Below are 18,217 nucleotides of genomic sequence, written 5' to 3' on the forward strand. Positions count from 1 at the left end.
GTCACCGCAAAAAAATATACGAAAATTGTAGAGAATTGAGTCCTCTACAAGTTTTATTTGAACATTTTTTTGATCAAACTAACAGGGGGCGATATAAGTGTCAATAAAAATGTTCAACCCCTAATTGACGGCACTTTTTTGGTTGTAACTTTTTTCCTTGACAGCTATTAAAATTTTTTTCAAACAAAAGTTGTAGCAAATATTTTCCCCTACAAAACTAAAAAAAAAGAAAAAAATTCGACCAATAGGAGCCGAGATATTCAAACTTTGAATATTCACCCCTATTTTCAAGATGGCCGCCGACGCACAGGAAAATTTTGTTTGAACTTTGTGAATTTGGGCATCTCCTATGACCCTCTACTCACCCTAAAAAAATTGGCTTGTCAATCCGTTTTGCCATTTTCAGATCTAATTTTACTGGCCTAGATATCTATTTTATAACTTTATTTAAGCTATGTGAAGTTAGCCCTACCACATTGACTTTATAAACTTTTTTTGTCCGAAATAATTGTTGGTATTTTGTTGGAATTTGTTAGATTAATTAGAGAATTTGTTGGTTGCCCAGTTTTTGGAAAATTGAAAACAAAATTTTACCTCTATGAAGTTGGCCGGACAACTTCAACGTATCGAACTTTCATTAATTGGTATCGATTGGTGGTCGTTTGGTGGTCTTTGGTATAGTCTAGTCCGATCGTTTGGTGGTTAGCCGTTTTCCTGTAAAATCAAAATGAAATTTCCGGTGTGAAGTTAGCCGGACAATTTTTTTTTTTCAACCAATTTAACTTTTTTATAGCTCATTCGACGCGGAATTGTTTGGTGGTCACGAATATCACCAGTAAAACGTTTGGTGGTCAACCGTTTTCCCAGAAAATAGAAAAAACCGTATGCGCATAATGCCGGACATATCACCTCTGTGCCATTAATCAGGAAAGTTGTATTTGTCACCCAAATTGACTTTGATAGGGCTCATTCGACGCGGAATCGTTTGGTGGTCACGAATATCGTTATTAAAACGTTTGGTGGTCAATCGTTTTCCTAAGAAATAAAAAAACCGTACTCTCACGCTATTGGTCGTACGACTCCGTGACGTTAGCTCGGTAATTTGATGGATAAACATTATTTATCAATCAAATTGACTTTCATACGGCTCATTCGACGCGGAATCGTTTGGTGGTCACGAATATCATTGTTAAAACGTTTGGTGGTCAATCGTTTTCCTAAAAAATAGAAATAACCGTACTCTCACGCCATTGGTCGAATGATCCCGTGACGTTAGCTCGGTAATTTGATGGATAAACATTATTTATCAATCAAATTGACTTTCATACGGCTCATTCAACGCGGAATCGTTTGGTGGTCACGAATATCATTGTTAAAACGTTTGGTGGTCAATCGTTTTCCTAAAAAATAGAAATAACCGTACTCTCACGCCATTGGTCGTACGACTCCGTGACGTTAGCTCGGTAATTTGATGGATAAACATTATTTATCAATCAAATTGACTTTCATACGGCTCATTCGACGCGGAATCGTTTGGTGGTCACGAATATCATTGTTAAAACGTTTGGTGGTCAATCGTTTTCCTAAAAAATAGAAATAACCGTACTCTCACGCCATTGGTCGAATGACCCCGTGACGTTAGCTCGGTAATTTGATGGATAAACATTATTTATCAATCAAATTGACTTTCATACGGCTTATTCAACGCGGAATCGTTTGGTGGTCACGAATATCATTCTTAAAACGTTTGGTGGTTAATCGTTTTCCTAAAAAATAGAAATAACCGTACTCTCACGCCATTGGTCGTACGACTCCGTGACGTTAGCTCGGTAATTTGATGGATAAACATTATTTATCAATCAAATTGACTTTCATACGGCTCATTCGACGCGGGATCGTTTGGTGGTCACGAATATCGTCATTAAAACGTTTGGTGGTCAACCGTTTTCCCAGAAAATAGGAAAAACCGTACGCTCACGCCATTGGTCGTATGACTCTGTGCTATTAATCAGAAAAATTGTATTTGTCACTCAAATTGACTTTCATACGGCTCGTTTGACGCGGAATCGTTTGGTGGTCACGAATATCGTCATTAAAACGTTTGGTGGTCAATCGTTTTCCTAAGAAATAAAAAAAACCGTACTCTCACGCTATTGGTCGTACGACTCCGTGACGTTAGCTCGGTAATTTGATGGATAAACATTATTTATCAATCAAATTGACTTTCATACAGCTCGTTCGACGCGGGATCGTTTGGTGGTCACGAATATCGTCATTAAAACGTTTGGTGGTCAACCGTTTTCCCAGAAAATAGGAAAAACCGTACTCTCACGCCATTGGTCGTACGACTCCGTGACGTTAACTCGGTAATTTGATGGATAAACATTATTTATCAATCAAATTGACTTTCATACGGCTCATTCGACGCGGGATCGTTTGGTGGTCACCAATATCATTGTTAAAACGTTTGGTGGTCAATCGTTTTCCTAAAAAATAAAAAAAACCGTACTCTCACGCTATTGGTCGTACGACTCCGTGACGTTAGCTCGGTAATTTGATGGATAAACATTATTTATCAATCAAATTGACTTTCATGCGGCTCATTCGACGCGGAATCGTTTGGTGGTCACGAATATCATTGTTAAAACGTTTGGTGGTCAATCGTTTTCCTAAAAAATAGAAATAACCGTACGCTCACGCCATTGGTCGAATGACCCCGTGACGTTAGCTCGGTAATTTGATGGATAAATATTATTTATCAATCAAATTGACTTTCATACGGCTCATTCGACGCGGAATCGTTTGGTGGTCACGAATATCGTCATTAAAACGTTTGGTGGTCAATCGTTTTCCTAAGAAATGAAAAAAACCGTACTCTCACGCTATTGGTCGTACGACTCCGTGACGTTAGCTCGGTAATTTGATGGATAAATATTGGGAGCTTTCCAGCAAGCGACACAAGTCGACACAAACGTCGTTCTATCTTTCTATTTTAGCAATGAGTAACAAAGACAAAACGACACTTGTGTCGACTTGTGTCGCTTGCTGGAAAGCTCCCATTATTTATCACCCAAATTGACTTTCATACGGCTCATTCGACGCGAAATCGTTTGGTGGTCACGAATATCATTGTTAAAACTATGGAGTCTGTATAAGGAGACCGAACTAAGCTTGATTATAGCTTCGAAACTGAAACCAAAATCTATGACCACTATCAGTTCTAAATTTGCTCACTTGTGGCGCTGGCTACTTTGATCTACCGGAAATGATAGTCGAAAATCTTGGTTATACTTGGTTATACTCAAAGACGAAGAAGCGAAGGATAGAAACGAACGAGCAAACGAACAAGCTAGTGAATAACGAAAAAAATGGGAAGAACTTGTTCATATCCAGGATGCAAGTCAGGATCGGCAGCTTACGAAAGATATGCAGCAAAGCATGGCTTGCCACAACATAGATTTTTTTTTATACCAAAAGTATGTATTTTATATTTTTAAAAATAATAAAAAGATTAATATATATTATATTATAAAGATTAATATAATATATTATAATTGTTATACATTATTTGTTTCAGAATCCACGTCGACGACAGGAATGGCAAAAAGCTCTCAAACGATCTAGACCATTCACTGATACAGAAGTTATTTGCGACAAGCATTTTGCTGATGGCGATATTTTATTCCTAGACAAATTGCTTCTTCATGATAGATCAATCTTTACATCAAACAAACAGAAAATACGTTTGTCATCAACTGCAATTCCACATTCGTATGATCAGGTATCTTGAGATATATACATAATATTATTTTTAAGTTACAGAAGTATTATAAACAAATATAATTACTTTTGTTTACAGGAGACTAATGAAAAAGCTGTAACTCTAGATAATCACGCTCACCTATTGGATTCAACATCATCAAATCTTTATGATTCCAGTGCAGAAGCTTCAACGTCATATTCGTATAATCAGGTATGTATGTATGTAACGATTATTAGTGTATCAAGGTAATATAGGCAATTATAATTTATTTTTTACAGGAGACTCATGAAAAGGCTGTAACAACTCTGGATAATTATGCTCAATTGGATTCAACATCATCAAATCTTTATGATTCCAGTGCAGAAGCTTCAACGTCATATTCGTATAATCAGGTATGTATGTATGTAACGATTATTAGTGTATCAAGGTAATATAGGCAATTATAATTTATTTTTTACAGGAGACTCATGAAAAGGCTGTAACAACTCTGGATAATTATGCTCAATTGGATTCAACATCATCAAATCTTTATGATTACAGTACAGAACCTTCAACGTCATATTCGTATAATCAGGTATGTATGTATATAACGATTATTAGTATATCAAGGTAATATATAGGCAATTATAATTTATTTTTTACAGGAGACTCATGAAAAGACTGCAATAACTCTGGATGCTCATGCTCAATTGGAATCGACATCATCTAATCTTATTGATGATGCTAATACAGAATCTGGAACTTCAACAGCAACTGATTCCAATCCATGCACAGTAATACATGATACATGGAACATTGTTGAAGAAATTGCAAATATAATATTGCCAGATAAATGGACATATATGATATGTGGCAATAATGTTATAATCGGGATATGGAAGCTAAATGGATATTTTGTAAAGCGTATGGTTTTGGAATCAAATTCAAATTCCATTAAAGTAATACATTTATATAATTACATTATAATTAGTTACATTAACTATTTACAAAGTTTTTTAAATATATGTTTTTATATTAATTAGGTTTATATTAATAATGAACAAATAAATGTGCCAGAAATAACTGCCGTGAATTCTACGGAGACACTTTTAAAAAATATAAAAATACTGGAACCATTATTATTGTGCAATGGAAGAATTGCTACACAAGAGTAAATATTTTCTTAGATTTTCTTTAATTTTAAAATTGAATAAATCTCTATTTTTTTAACTTTTTCTATTTATTTTTTATGTAGGTACTCAAAGCAATGTTTAGGGTTTGTTGATTCAAATAAAACAAAAGTACGATACGGACACTACTGGTGCGTTTATTGCCGTGTGATAAAACGTAAAAATTGTTTGAACAAGATACGTGAAAAGACGTTGCCAATAAAATATCTAGAGAAACATCGACGCAAGCAGAAAATAGTAAGAGTGGAAAGACAACGAAGAAGAAGAATGCAATCTAAGGTAAAATCTTAAGTTAAATCTTCTACCAATTTCTGTACATTTCAAAGTTGTTCAAACATTATAATATTTGTTAATTATTTCAGATTGAAAAATTGAAAAACGAAATTGGAAAATTACGTGTAAAATGTGCAGTCACGCAGGAAAAACTGTTAAATGAAAAAATTGAAACGCTACCGCCGGAACAATAGGAAAACGTGCGAGCATGTTTCAAAGCTGCAGCGTGTCCAAAAAAAGGTGTGCGATATACTAAACAATGGATTTACGAGTGCTTATTAATGCGAATAAAAAATCGCAAATTATACGAACATCTCCGCTCGCGTAATATTCTTGCTTTGCCTCACGTCGACACGCTTCATAAATACATACGAAAAACAGATAGCGCATATGGATTTAACGATGCGACATTTCAATGTCTTAAAGAAAAATCAAATCAGTTGTCCATTGTTGAAAGAAGAGGTATTTTTTTATTTGTTATGTAGAATATTTATTATTATAATTATATATATATAATTTAGCTATTTTATAGTCACATAAAACACATTGTATGTTAAATTTTTGAACTATTATTTTCTAGGATCGTTACTTATCGATGAAATGAAATTGACAGAAGGTTTTCGTTTCAACCGCGATACATGTCAATTTCAAGGATTCGTCGATCTAGGTGAATACACTGATGAAGCTCAGAAAAATGAACCTGGAGATCATGCTTTGGTCTTCATGTTCCAACCTTTTCGAGGTAAATGGGTACAAGCACTCGCTTGTTTTTTGAGCAAAGGATGTGCACGAAGCAATGTGCTGACTAACTTAATATTGGAGTGCATTACATATTTGGAGAACGCTGGATTTTTTTGCGATGTGATAACAACCGATGGTGCTCAATGGAATCAAGCGATGTGGACTAATTTTGGGATTAGTGAAGAAAATATTAGCTGCGTACATCCTTGCGATTCGGAACGACGATTATGGTTTTGCTCAGATTTCCCACATCTTATAAAAAATTTTCGAAATTGGGTAGTTAAGCACGAGGAAATATTGGTACAATAAAACTTTTTAATTTATTAAAATTTTGTGTAACTATCTCAGATAGACATGTGTCAGCATACTGCCTGCATAATGATGAAAATTTTAAATTGAAAATGCATCAATACTGAAAGATGCGTCCTCATATATGATATGTGTGTTAGTAGCAAGTAAAAGAATCTTCTGATGCTGTCAAAATTGCGACAATATGCTGTAAAAATTGCAACAGTATGCTGACAAATATATTAGTGCATGCTAATTTATGCATTTTGTATGAAATTAAAGTCAGCTTAAAATTATAAATAAGTATGTTTTATTTTATGCTGCTTTAATTACATCACAATGTATGAATAATATGCTGCATTTTATGTTTCTGTTTATCTTGGATATTTCTCTATCAATGTTTGATATTATTGATGTTATTTACAGACACCTGATGGTATTGTACAAAAAAAGTGTTGGAAGGCTTTGCTAGAACTAGAGCATACCGACTCTTTTGCGCTGAAGATATCTTATAAATTGTCAGCTGCTCATATAAACCCAAAATATTATCAAAAAATGAACGTAGCTTTGGCATTTCAGGTATTTTTTGTGATAGTTTATTTTGAACTCAAAAATTGTTTACAGTCTACAGTATAAAATTTATGTTTTAAATTTTTTTTTGCCAGTTTTTTTTCACAACGTTTAGCAGCTGCGATGACATTATTACAATCTAAACACCCGGATTTAGCTAATTGTGAATCTACAGTGAAGTTTATTAATCGAGTAGACACCTTGATTTCAATTATGACATCGCGAACATCGGGAGAAGCTTTAAAATTAAATTCTAAAAATTATGAGGTAATGTCATCAAATAAATAATTAAAACTAAATTTCCATTGACCGCATCACGCATCGCGTCAAATATTTTAAAAATCTTATCTTACAGCATATACAACAATTTATTCAATTTTTAAACGAATGGGAAACGGAAACGAAAAAACTAGATTACATTTATCTAACGCACAATACATCGCTGGGATTAAAGATCACATTAAGAGCGACACTTGAAATCGTAGAGTTTTTATACTACGAATGTAATTATGAATATTTATTGACTGCTCGATTAAGCCAAGATGCGCTGGAAGTGAGTATAAAAGACTTTTAATTATAATTAAGCTTTTAGCGTTTTCGATTAAACAGATTTTGATAGAGTTAAGATTAATCGTATCTCCCTAGCAACATGTCCAAGCTGAAATAGGTTGGAGTTTAATTCTTGAATGTATTCGCAAGAGAAACGTATGCGCAAATACCTACAGAAAAGTTGCAAGTTGATTTTATAGCTATCCGTATAACTGCGCATACGTTTCTCTTGCGAGTATAATTAAAAATCTAGCTTCTAATCCTGTATCTAGTAACCTACGACAGATTAAACGATTAACTCTGGATCGATCAGAATACGTTTAAATAAAAAACACTTAATATATTTTTTATTTTTATAAAAATGTATTTTATTTAATAATGAGTAATATATGTTTTAGCGTTTTTTCGGTCTAGCTAGAGGAGTTTGCGGATCAAACGATCATCCAGATGCAATTCTTTTCGGCCATATGTTTCGACTCATGTCTACATATTCTTTAATAAAACCTTGCAAAGGCAGCAATGTCAGCGGTGGGGAAATGTTATCGGCGTTACTAACCGTAGATAATATTTCTAAAGAAACAACCGGCAAAAAGGAATTTTTAAGTATATTAGATAGCATTATTGAAAACAGTGAGATCAATAATTGCTCCATAGCCAAAACTTCAGATGCACAAGAATTGCAAGAAAAGAATTCAGCGCAATATATAACAGCATATATGGCAGGGTATATTGTGCATAAAAGTCAAAAATGGACATCCTGCGAAGACTGTTTGAACAGCTTGCAATCACTTCACGACGCAGATATTGAGGCAAACCAAATGATTAAACTGCTGTCGCTTAGATCTTTGAAGTATCCATCGCAATACTTGCGAAATTTGGTAACAGAAATAGAAGAAATAATTTTGACTACCGTTCGTGACGAATGCTTCCAGGCTGATACTTTTTTTCATGTGTGTTACGCTTTGCAAGAGGTGAAATTGCCACTCGTTGGATGTGATATGCATAATAAAGAATTAACCAAGCGACTCATTAATTTTTATTTAATAATGCGAGCTAACTTTATGAGTAAAGCTCATAATTTTAACACAGCAGCAAAGCTCAAAGAAAAGACCAAAAAGGCAAGAAAAGACTCGAAATTGTAAGCGGGTATCTTGTATTTATAAATTTAATAAAATTTATTTTAATAATACACTTGTATATGATTTTTTAAACCTAAATCGCATACAGACAAAAAATAATACAGTCAGATATAAATCATTATTTAGGATATACGAAAATATATAAATACACAAAACACAATTGCTGGATTGTATAACTTATAAGTAATGATAGTTAATAATATAGCTTTGATACAATAATATAGCTATGATGTATATATAGCGATGATGTCTATGTATTATATGTCAGTTATTTTTCTTTGTAATAAATATGTACAATTGTTTTATAAAGTTACTATTTTAGTAACTGTAGAGTTAGTATTTCTAATAAATTTTCAATGCGATAACTCCCAAAAGTTATAAGTTTTACAATTTTCTGATAAACGCAGTATTTCAAATGGAAGTTGGTTCAATATATCAATGATTTTCGAAAGATGTTGTATAGAACAAATTTTTTGACGTAGAACTACGTCTTTCTCCGCGGTAGGGAGGGTACCCACGGATGAAACAATTGAACGCGACTATGCAACGAAAACATGTCACACTTTGAACGTTTATATCTTCGAAACTAATAATTGTAGAGTAATCGTTGACATCTCATTTTAAAGCTTAAGAAGTCCCATTTATGATAAAACAAGTCCGAACTCTCTATTTTTTACCGTTTAGATACAGTAGCGTTAGAAAGTTTAGTTAAATTTCTTGTAGATGCAACGAAAACATGTCACACTTTGAACGTTTATATCTTCGAAACTAATAATCGTAGAGTAATCATTGACATCTCAATTTAAAGCTTAAGAACTCCCGAGAGAGAGAGAAAGAGAGAGAGAGAGAGAGAGAGAGAGAGAGAGAGAGAGAGAGAGAGAGAGAGAGGAGAGAGAGAGAGAGAGAGAGAGAGAGAGAGAGAGAGAGAGAGAGAGAGAGAGAGAGAGAGAGAGAGAGAGATAGCTTTATTACCTTCTCGGCTATTTTATACATAAAATATTCTTAAATTAATTTATACATATAATAAGCATGGTTTTTAAGATAAAATATTTAATTTTGCGCACACATGTATTCACGTACGTACACCCTTACATACACGCACAAACACACAACACACACACACACACACACACACACACACACACACACACACACACACATACTTTCAAATCAAAATATAGAATTCAGCGATAACAATAATAAAGAGGATTTACAAAATATTAAGCATGATTGTGTGCGTGCACACAAACAAAAACACACACACACACACTAATTCACAAACACAAATACGCTTTAAGAAGTTTAGGCGACGTTGATAAAAATAAATGTTGACATCTCATTTTAAAGCGTAAGAAGTTCCTATTTATGATAAAACGAGTCCGAACTCTTTATTTTTACCGTTTAGATATAGTAGCATATACGCGCGCACGCGCGCACACACACACACACACACACACACACACACAAATTAAAATTTAGAGTTCAGCGATAAGAATAATAAAGAGGATTGACAAAATATTAAGCATGGTTTTAAAGAAAAATATTTAATTTTGCATAAATATGCATGTACGCACGCACACCCCTATATACACTCGCCCGCGCGTGCACACAAACAAAAACACACACACACAAATACACACACACACACACACACACACATACACACACACACTTATGTTTTCTGACATAAAAGTAAATATAGAAAAACATTTATTGTTTTATTTCTTTAAAATAAATTTATGTTTGAAAAAATCAAACTAGCACAGTAAACAACTGTGCCGCAAACACGTAGAACTACGTCTACTGCACAGTATGGGCACAGCAACAACTGTGCCGCAATCAACACGTAGCACTACGTCAACTGTCAATGATGATGATTGACGTGATCAAGGAAGGCCAAGGCCCACACCGGGATGTAGCGCCGAGTTCATCATCAGTGACAGTTGACGTAGTTCTACGTTGTAGCTTAAAAAATAAACAAAAATATAAATCAAACAGGCACAGTAACAACTGTGCCGCAAACACGTAGAACTACGTTAACTGTCACTGATGATGAACTCGGCGCTACATCCCGGTGTGGGCCTTGGCCTTCCTTGATCACGTCAATCATCATCATTGACAGTTGACGTAGTGCTACGTGTTGATTGCGGCACAGTTGTTGCTGTGCCCATACTGTGCAGTAGACGTAGTTCTACGTGTTTGCGGCACAGTTGTTTACTGTGCTAGTTTGATTTTTTTAAAGTCATCCATGATAGAAACTCATTACGATGAAGAAACTTAATTTCCATATTATCATTGATAATTATTTTAAATCCGTCCGTCAGATCTTCCCGTATTTGTATAATAATTAACCCTGTATCGTAAACACATATTCCCCAATTAGGTGGTTTTTTAAGCGATTGTATATTCTGTTTCAATTCAGAGAATTTTAATCCTTTTCCCTTATCATAGTCCACATTTTCATACATATTATCACCTTCCATTTTCAATAATTCCTTTTTTTCCGGAAGAATTGTAGTTCAATGTAGTTCTGTAAGAAAATAGCCAACCATTAACAATTTTAAAAGGGTAAAAAAATACAATATTTGATAAAATAAATCATATTAATTAAAATATTTTTAAACGTTACGCGAGATCATAACCTGTACAGCCACTAATATTGGCATTTAATTTCTTATATAAATATTTAATTAATAATAATTGATATATGAGGATTCACAACAAAATAACTTTTCCTTGCATAACTTATAAATATATAATTTTGCATTTTGAGTACTCACCTCAATTTTTTTACATGTATTTTATATCCTTACGTAGTAATAACGCGTTATATTTTCTCACGTTGGTTTCTGCGAGATATATATTTTAGATTATGTTGCGTTTTTCCCGATTCCTGACATGTAAGTCATGAGCTAGTTCTGGAGTGCTCCAAATTTTTATTCTGCTATTTAAAAAACATGTAATTTATAATGACATACGGCATAAGAACTTGGATCTCGGACTATAACTTCATCAAGAGTGTAAAATATATTTCCGGTAGATCAACGTTACTAGCGCTGCACGTGGTCATATTTGGTACTGATAGAGTTTCAAATTTCGGTTTCACTTTTCAAGTATGGAGATCGGTCTCCTTATACAGACTCCATAGTTTTAACAATGATATTCGTGACCACCAAACGATTTCGCGTCGAATGAGCCGTATGAAAGTCAATTTGGGTGATAAATAATGGGAGCTTTCCAGCAAGCGACACAAGTCGACACAAGTGTCGTTTTGTCTTTGTTACTCATTGCTAAAATAGAAAGATAGAACGACGTTTGTGTCGACTTGTGTCGCTTGCTGGAAAGCTCCCAATATTTATCCATCAAATTACCGAGCTAACGTCACGGAGTCGTACGACCAATAGCGTGAGAGTACGGTTTTTTTTATTTCTTAGGAAAACGATTGACCACCAAACGTTTTAATGACGATATTCGTGACCACCAAACGATTCCGCGTCGAATGAGCCGTATGAAAGTCAATTTGATTGATAAATAATATTTATCCATCAAATTACCGAGCTAACGTCACGGGGTCATTCGACCAATGGCGTGAGCGTACGGTTATTTCTATTTTTTAGGAAAACGATTGACCACCAAACGTTTTAACAATGATATTCGTGACCACCAAACGATTCCGCGTCGAATGAGCCGTATGAAAGTCAATTTGATTGATAAATAATGTTTATCCATCAAATTACCGAGCTAACGTCACGGAGTCGTACGACCAATGGCGTGAGAGTACGGTTTTTCCTATTTTCTGGGAAAACGGTTGACCACCAAACGTTTTAATAACGATATTCGTGACCACCAAACGATTCCGCGTCGAATGAGTCCTATCAAAGTCAATTTGGGTGACAAATACAACTTTCCTGATTAATGGCACAGAGGTGATATGTCCGGCATTATGCGCATACGGTTTTTTCTATTTTCTGGGAAAATGGTTGACCACCAAACGTTTTACTGGTGATATTCGTGACCACCAAACGATTCCGCGTCGAATGAGCTATAAAAAAGTTAAATTGGTTGAAAAAAAAATTGTCCGGCTAACTTCACACCGGAAATTTCATTTTGATTTTACAGGAAAACGGCTAACCACCAAACGATCGGACTAGACTACCAAAGACCCCCAAACGACCACCAATCGATACCAATTAATGAAAGTTCGATACGTTGAAGTTGTCCGGCCAACTTCATAGAGGTCAAAATTTTGCGCGTCACACCGACTTTGCACTACTGCACATACAAAAATTCTCTGATTGGTTCCCCCAAAAATAATGCCGATGCGCAGTACGGATCGGCGCAAACCACAAAAAAGGGTTGAGTGAACATACTGGGCTGTGTTCCAAAACTCACTCTAGTTAACTAAAATGCTATAATGTACGTGACGTAAACTATAGATTTTAGTTACCTAGAGTGAGTTTTGGAACATGAGCCTGGTTATACAGGTTATACTGTACACGTGCTCCACACGCTGATTTTTCATTTGTTAGTTTGTTACAGATCAGCATCAATAAGGACAACAAGGCGTATAAATGTCATTCGTTCTGAAAACGTCAATAAGGATGTCAACTTCGAATTTCGATAATTATATCAAGTTATTGTTTGTCTCGTGTAATCATTATTACACTCGACGAACGATGTAAACAATAGTGATGCTCTTGCGAGAAACTTGTAATTATTCGCTGAATAATACTTTGGACAACGAATTGTATTGTGACAACACTTACAGAACTAAATATTATGCCGTAAATAAAATTCTTTTACAGCTAGACTGATGAAATATCAGCCTTTATTATCGATGAAAGCAATTTCAATGCTACTAGAACTAATTTCAATGTCGATGAAGCTCCAATTAGATAAGAAAAATAATGTCTTTAAAATTATTGGTGCGTTCTTTGACTACAGAAAAATATGATAAATTTCTGATGTTTTATCGTCGTTTGTATGTAACTAATAGTAGCACTATAAATGATCCGATACCTGGGGTATCATTATTTCAAATAAAACATAGTCTAAAGCAAAAGCATATTGTCACCGTCGAAGGACATGCATGTATAATCGTCGAATGTCCTATATGTGACTCTGAAAAATCTAAAAAGTCAAAGATTTATATTAATAAGACAACAGGTAAAGAAAAACATCGTAAAATGTATAATAAGATAAATATTTTTGATAAAAGGTATGCAAATAGATAAAATAAAAATAATTTTATCTTGTAAAAACTTGTTTATTCCAGGATACTTTGTATGTGATAAATGTAATTCTAAAGGAGAATGGAATATATTGGAGAAATTTTTGTTATTAACAAAACTGATCAAAACAAATAATACGCAAAAAGAATTGGAAACTTTGAGAAATGCTATAAAAGCTCAAGAAAATTATGTCTCACAATGGAATGACATAATAAAATCCAATCAGCAAATTGCAAATTTGTCATCAGAGTCATATGAAAGAATTATTAATATGTTCTCCCTTCCAGTAAGATATTTAAATTAACATATAGATTTCATTGTTCATATATATGTGAGTGTTATACATTAAAGAAAATTGTTACAGAGAATTTCACAAGAGGACATCTTACAGTTAAATGGTGTATATGCGACTTCACCAGCATTACTATATTTTCCATTAATTGCTTTTGGCAATGTCGTGGGTTATAAAACCCTTTCTAGTGAACCAGAATTAGAACAAACTGTACCTATTTGTAACGTTGGTGGATTTATCATTTATAAGCAAAAAGGTACTAGAAGCGATGGGACTGCAGTGGTTGTGCCAACAATACATGATTTGTTAGCAATAGCATCTCAAAAGGCAGCAAATGTGATTGTCTGCTTGCCATACAATTTGCAGAATTTACCACAGCAGTTGTTGCCAAATTTCGAAAATTTTAAAAAATTAATTATGTGGTTTGGAAATGATGAACCGAGTTGGTATACAGCCAGACAGTTCGCTAAAAAATTAAATGAGAAGAGATGTTACTTTGTGAGACCAATCGACACGCAACCTAGACCAAAACTAGCCGCTGACAGAGGCTATGATCTTAAAAGTATTTTGACGAACGCACAACCGATCTGGCATAAAAGTATTACTACCTTCGACGATCTCAGGCAAGATGTATTATGCGATTTGCAAAATATAGACAGAGTCCAAGGTGTAAAGTGGAAAAGATATCCTGTTTTAAATCGAATTTTAAAAGGACACAGAAGAGGAGAGTTTACGATTCTAACTGGCCCAACTGGTAAGATTATAATAGAACAGCTGACTACTGAAACAAGAAGATAACTAAATTACTTTCATGAGAGGATACTGCTCATAAAATTATATATTTTTACACATTAATAAACTTTTAGGCAGTGGCAAAACTACATTTATGAGTGAATATTCGCTAGATTTAGCAATGCAAGGTGTCAATACACTATGGGGCAGTTTTGAAATCAGAAATGCTCGACTAGCCAGAACCATGCTACAACAAATGGCAGAGGTGTCTTTAGAAGACAACTTGGACAAATTCAACACATATGCAGATGCTTTTAACAAATTACCAATTTACTTTATGACTTTTCACGGTCAGCAGAACATCAAAGTTGTTATGGATGTAAGATCATATAACATTATCTATAAAAGAAAAATTGGTATTATGTGTAACTTTTCGCTTTTTTTATTTCAGGCAGTTGAACATGCAACGTATGTGCATGACATAGCTCATGTGATAATTGACAATATGCAGTTTATGATGGGTATGTCAGAAGAATTGACCGATAGGTGAGACGAATGTTTTATTTCTTTTTGCAAAATTGATTTTATTTATATATTTATATATTATTGCATATCATATAGGTTTTGGAAACAGGACAAGATCATAGCAGAGTTCAGGAATTTTTCTACAAAGTATAACTGCCACGTTACTTTGGTTATACATCCGAGAAAGGAGCGAGATGAAGAATTGACAACTTTGTCTATTTTTGGCAGCGCCAAAGCGAGTCAAGAAGCCGATAATGTATTGATTATACAAGATAAAAGACTTATTAGTATAAAAGGAAAGAAATATTTGCAGGTATATATGCAATTGTTAGATGGTATATTTTCTAATCTTCAACATGACGAGTTATTTTATCTTGTGTCACTAGGTTGCGAAGAATAGATATAGCGGAGATTTGGGTATAATGGTTCTAGAATTTGACAAAACCAAACTCAGTTATGTGCAAAAGAAAAAGGTGAAATCAGAAGAAGTGAATAAAACAAAAGAAACAAAAGAAACTTCTATTCCTTCGGTAAAAAATTGAATTAAGATTATAGTCAAAATACGACCAAAATATTGAAAAAGATTTGCTGTAAGAATCGATGTATATTTTAATAGTGAAGTATAGATTTTGTATGAATTTCTGAGATGTTTTTTGTACAAAGCTCAAAAAAGAAAAAGAATTCAGAGATACAATATTATATATTTATATATTATAGAAAAATAGGTATAAAAAAATATATTTTTTGACATAAGATTGGTTAAAACCATGTGATATGTGATTTATGTTGCGTATTTCCTGTTTTATCGATCGCGCACACCTACGCACTTGTGATAGTGATAATAGGCAAAGGATGAGAAGAATAGATCATGTCGTCAGGTCATCTCTTTGCGTAATCTTCATTCTTCTATCTAGAATTTCTGATAGGCTACGCGAAAAGATACGTGCGTGATTAGAATGTATCTATTTACTATCCGCATCACGATGATTCTTCGAGGATATTTAATTGTTTATTCCGTTGTTGGTCTCGCGTTGTTGGCTACGTGCAATGCGATCTCGAAAGAACCGACTGTGCTGATCGGTGTCCTAGTCAGGAACAAGGCGCACACTTTGCCGTATTTTCTGAGTCTGCTGGAGCGACAGGATTATCCGAAGAAGCGGATAAGTTTATGGTGAGTGACAAGACATAACCTCACTCCTTCGGCAACGACATCGTAAAACCCGCGAGATTATTTAAAATCGTCAACGTAACAATTGTCAGTGTCGATGTGTTATTACAATTAAAGAATCAATCAGCGTGTGTTCGATTTAGACGCTAAAACAACACAAGAATTCACGCGTCTCCCGTTACTTATAAAAGTCAAGGATTGCCTGATATTTGAATAATTATAATATAATCGTCGGATGAGATTAAATGGCCTCAATTATGAGGAAATTAATTACAGATACCTTGAAACAATTATTCCATCGGGATTTTCTGTCATTGATGCGCATTTTTGTTTGCTCTCTGTCGCGGTTTCAAATTTACTTATAAACTTGAAGTTACCCGCCAATCGATACGGCGCCGGTGCATGCGAAAATACAGTGGTACAATCACTGACAAGGGGTGCTTTCCAGGGCTGCGTTCGAAAACGTCAAGGCCATCGCACACAAAATTGCATAGGCTGCATAAGCATAGCATAAGACCGCTGGACCAATGAGCACCTTATGTAAATCAATATGGCGACTTTATGCTGGATGCTCATTGGTTTAGCGGTCTTATGTTACGCTTATGCTAAGCTATGCAATTTTGTGTGCGATGGCCTTCACCCGGGGGTTGCGTTCCAAAATTCACTCTGGGTAACTAAAATCTATAGTTTACGTCACGTACACTATAGCATTTTAGTTAACTAGAGTGAATTTTGGAACGCAGCCCGGTATACACGGGTATACTCCCTTCTCCTTCTAACTCGCTGAGATAGAAAGAGAAGGGAGCATACTCGTGTGCACTCGGGTGACGTTTTCGTACGCAGCCCAGTAGAGTCCTAAATAATAAAAAGAGAAGCGCATTCCTTACCCCCTCCATGGTTCCTATTGAGCCCGCAGCTGACCGCTAAACAAAGTAACCTCTGTATATCAGACACAATTTGATCATTCAGAAATGATTTTGTTTTAGTTCCATTATTGTAATCAACGTGAAATAAGATTTGTTAATAATATTATAAACATTAATCTTTCTCACTCACATAATACACGTTACTTCGCACATGGAATCAGCTGCGGGACCATGGTCATGTTCCAAAACTCATTCTAGTTAACTAAAATGCTATAGTGTATGCTCGCGGACAGAAAGGTTGTCCGAAAGGTTGTCCGACTTTGAGCCGTATTCATAGTATGAATACGGGTGTATAAGTCGGACAACCTTTCTGTCCGCGAGTGTATGTACGTGACGTAGACTACGTTTACACGGCACCGTTAATTGGGTTTTATAACATCGGTAGTTCTTAGGCCGGTCAATCACAGCTATTCCATTCTTCTGAAGAATGATTACGATTGGTCTTCCTGACAACTACCGATGTTATAAAACCCGATTAACGGTGTCATGTAAACGCAGTCGTAAACTATAGATTTTAGTTACCCACAGTGAGTTTTGGAACATGACCCATCACTCTCGGTTGTAATTGGTGGTCGCGGTCAGCCAATCAGCAAGCGAGCCGCCGGATGCGCTTCTCTTATTATTTAGGACTCTACTTTCCAGCAAGAGACACAGAAGACACAGTGTAAAGGCCCTTGCACAATGCCAGGCAACAGGCAATAGGAACAGGAAATAACATAGGCAATAGATTTTTAACCTATCGGAAGTCGTGTATGTGAAGCTAGCGTCTCATTTTGCGGAAACTCACAAACTATTAAGAGTTCTGACTTCCTTTTTAATAGTTCTAGAGTTCCTGATAGTTTAAACAAATA

The 18,217-nt window shown here is 34.9% G+C and overlaps 3 protein-coding genes and 1 long non-coding RNA gene across 6 annotated transcripts in view; 3 read left to right on the forward strand and 1 right to left on the reverse strand.

Moving 5' to 3' along the window:
- Positions 1-3,039: 3,039 nt before the first annotated feature.
- LOC139779400 (uncharacterized) lies at positions 3,040-8,542 on the forward strand. Of its 3 annotated transcripts, XM_071717754.1 has the most exons (15): positions 3,041-3,476; positions 3,578-3,781; positions 3,860-3,973; positions 4,042-4,155; positions 4,224-4,337; positions 4,408-4,701; positions 4,786-4,913; positions 4,998-5,211; positions 5,295-5,667; positions 5,786-5,947; positions 6,028-6,246; positions 6,661-6,813; positions 6,900-7,071; positions 7,160-7,357; positions 7,752-8,542. In XM_071717754.1, exons 1-9 carry the CDS (start codon positions 3,369-3,371, stop codon positions 5,397-5,399), a joined length of 1,395 nt encoding a protein of 464 aa, XP_071573855.1. In that variant the 5' UTR covers positions 3,041-3,368; the 3' UTR covers positions 5,400-5,667; positions 5,786-5,947; positions 6,028-6,246; positions 6,661-6,813; positions 6,900-7,071; positions 7,160-7,357; positions 7,752-8,542. The 3 variants fall into 3 exon arrangements, with proteins under 3 accessions (XP_071573856.1, XP_071573855.1, XP_071573853.1); XM_071717755.1 differs by having other exon boundaries at positions 3,040-3,476; positions 5,295-5,445; positions 5,786-6,246; XM_071717752.1 differs by having other exon boundaries at positions 5,786-6,246.
- Positions 8,543-10,773: 2,231 nt separating this feature from the next.
- Positions 10,774-11,717, reverse strand: LOC139779401 (uncharacterized). Its single transcript, XR_011719884.1, has 2 exons — positions 11,273-11,717; positions 10,774-11,022 (listed from the first exon to the last, which is right to left on the reverse strand). It is a non-coding gene; the product is annotated as an uncharacterized lncRNA (long non-coding RNA).
- A 1,235-nt stretch (positions 11,718-12,952) lies between these two features.
- Positions 12,953-15,910, forward strand: Mtdna-helicase (mitochondrial DNA helicase). The gene is made up of 8 exons (XM_071717756.1): positions 12,953-13,202; positions 13,298-13,658; positions 13,768-14,009; positions 14,088-14,769; positions 14,882-15,126; positions 15,199-15,293; positions 15,369-15,585; positions 15,659-15,910. The coding sequence occupies exons 2-8, from the start codon at positions 13,400-13,402 to the stop codon at positions 15,812-15,814; spliced, it is 1,896 nt and encodes a 631-aa protein (XP_071573857.1). The 5' UTR covers positions 12,953-13,202; positions 13,298-13,399; the 3' UTR covers positions 15,815-15,910.
- Positions 15,911-16,113: 203 nt separating this feature from the next.
- The window catches only part of LOC139779410 (glycosyltransferase 25 family member), a 109,239-nt gene continuing 107,135 nt past the window's right edge, over positions 16,114-18,217 (forward strand). The window contains exon 1 of the mRNA XM_071717758.1: positions 16,114-16,443. Coding sequence (XP_071573859.1) covers positions 16,229-16,443 — 215 coding nt within the window. The 5' untranslated portion in view covers positions 16,114-16,228. The remainder of the gene's footprint in view (positions 16,444-18,217) is intronic.

The sequence above is a fragment of the Temnothorax nylanderi genome, unplaced genomic scaffold, assembly GCF_030848795.1.
Source record: "Temnothorax nylanderi isolate EJ_2023f unplaced genomic scaffold, tnyl_v1.0 TNYL_tig0224_pilon, whole genome shotgun sequence".
NCBI lineage: Eukaryota > Metazoa > Arthropoda > Insecta > Hymenoptera > Formicidae > Temnothorax > Temnothorax nylanderi.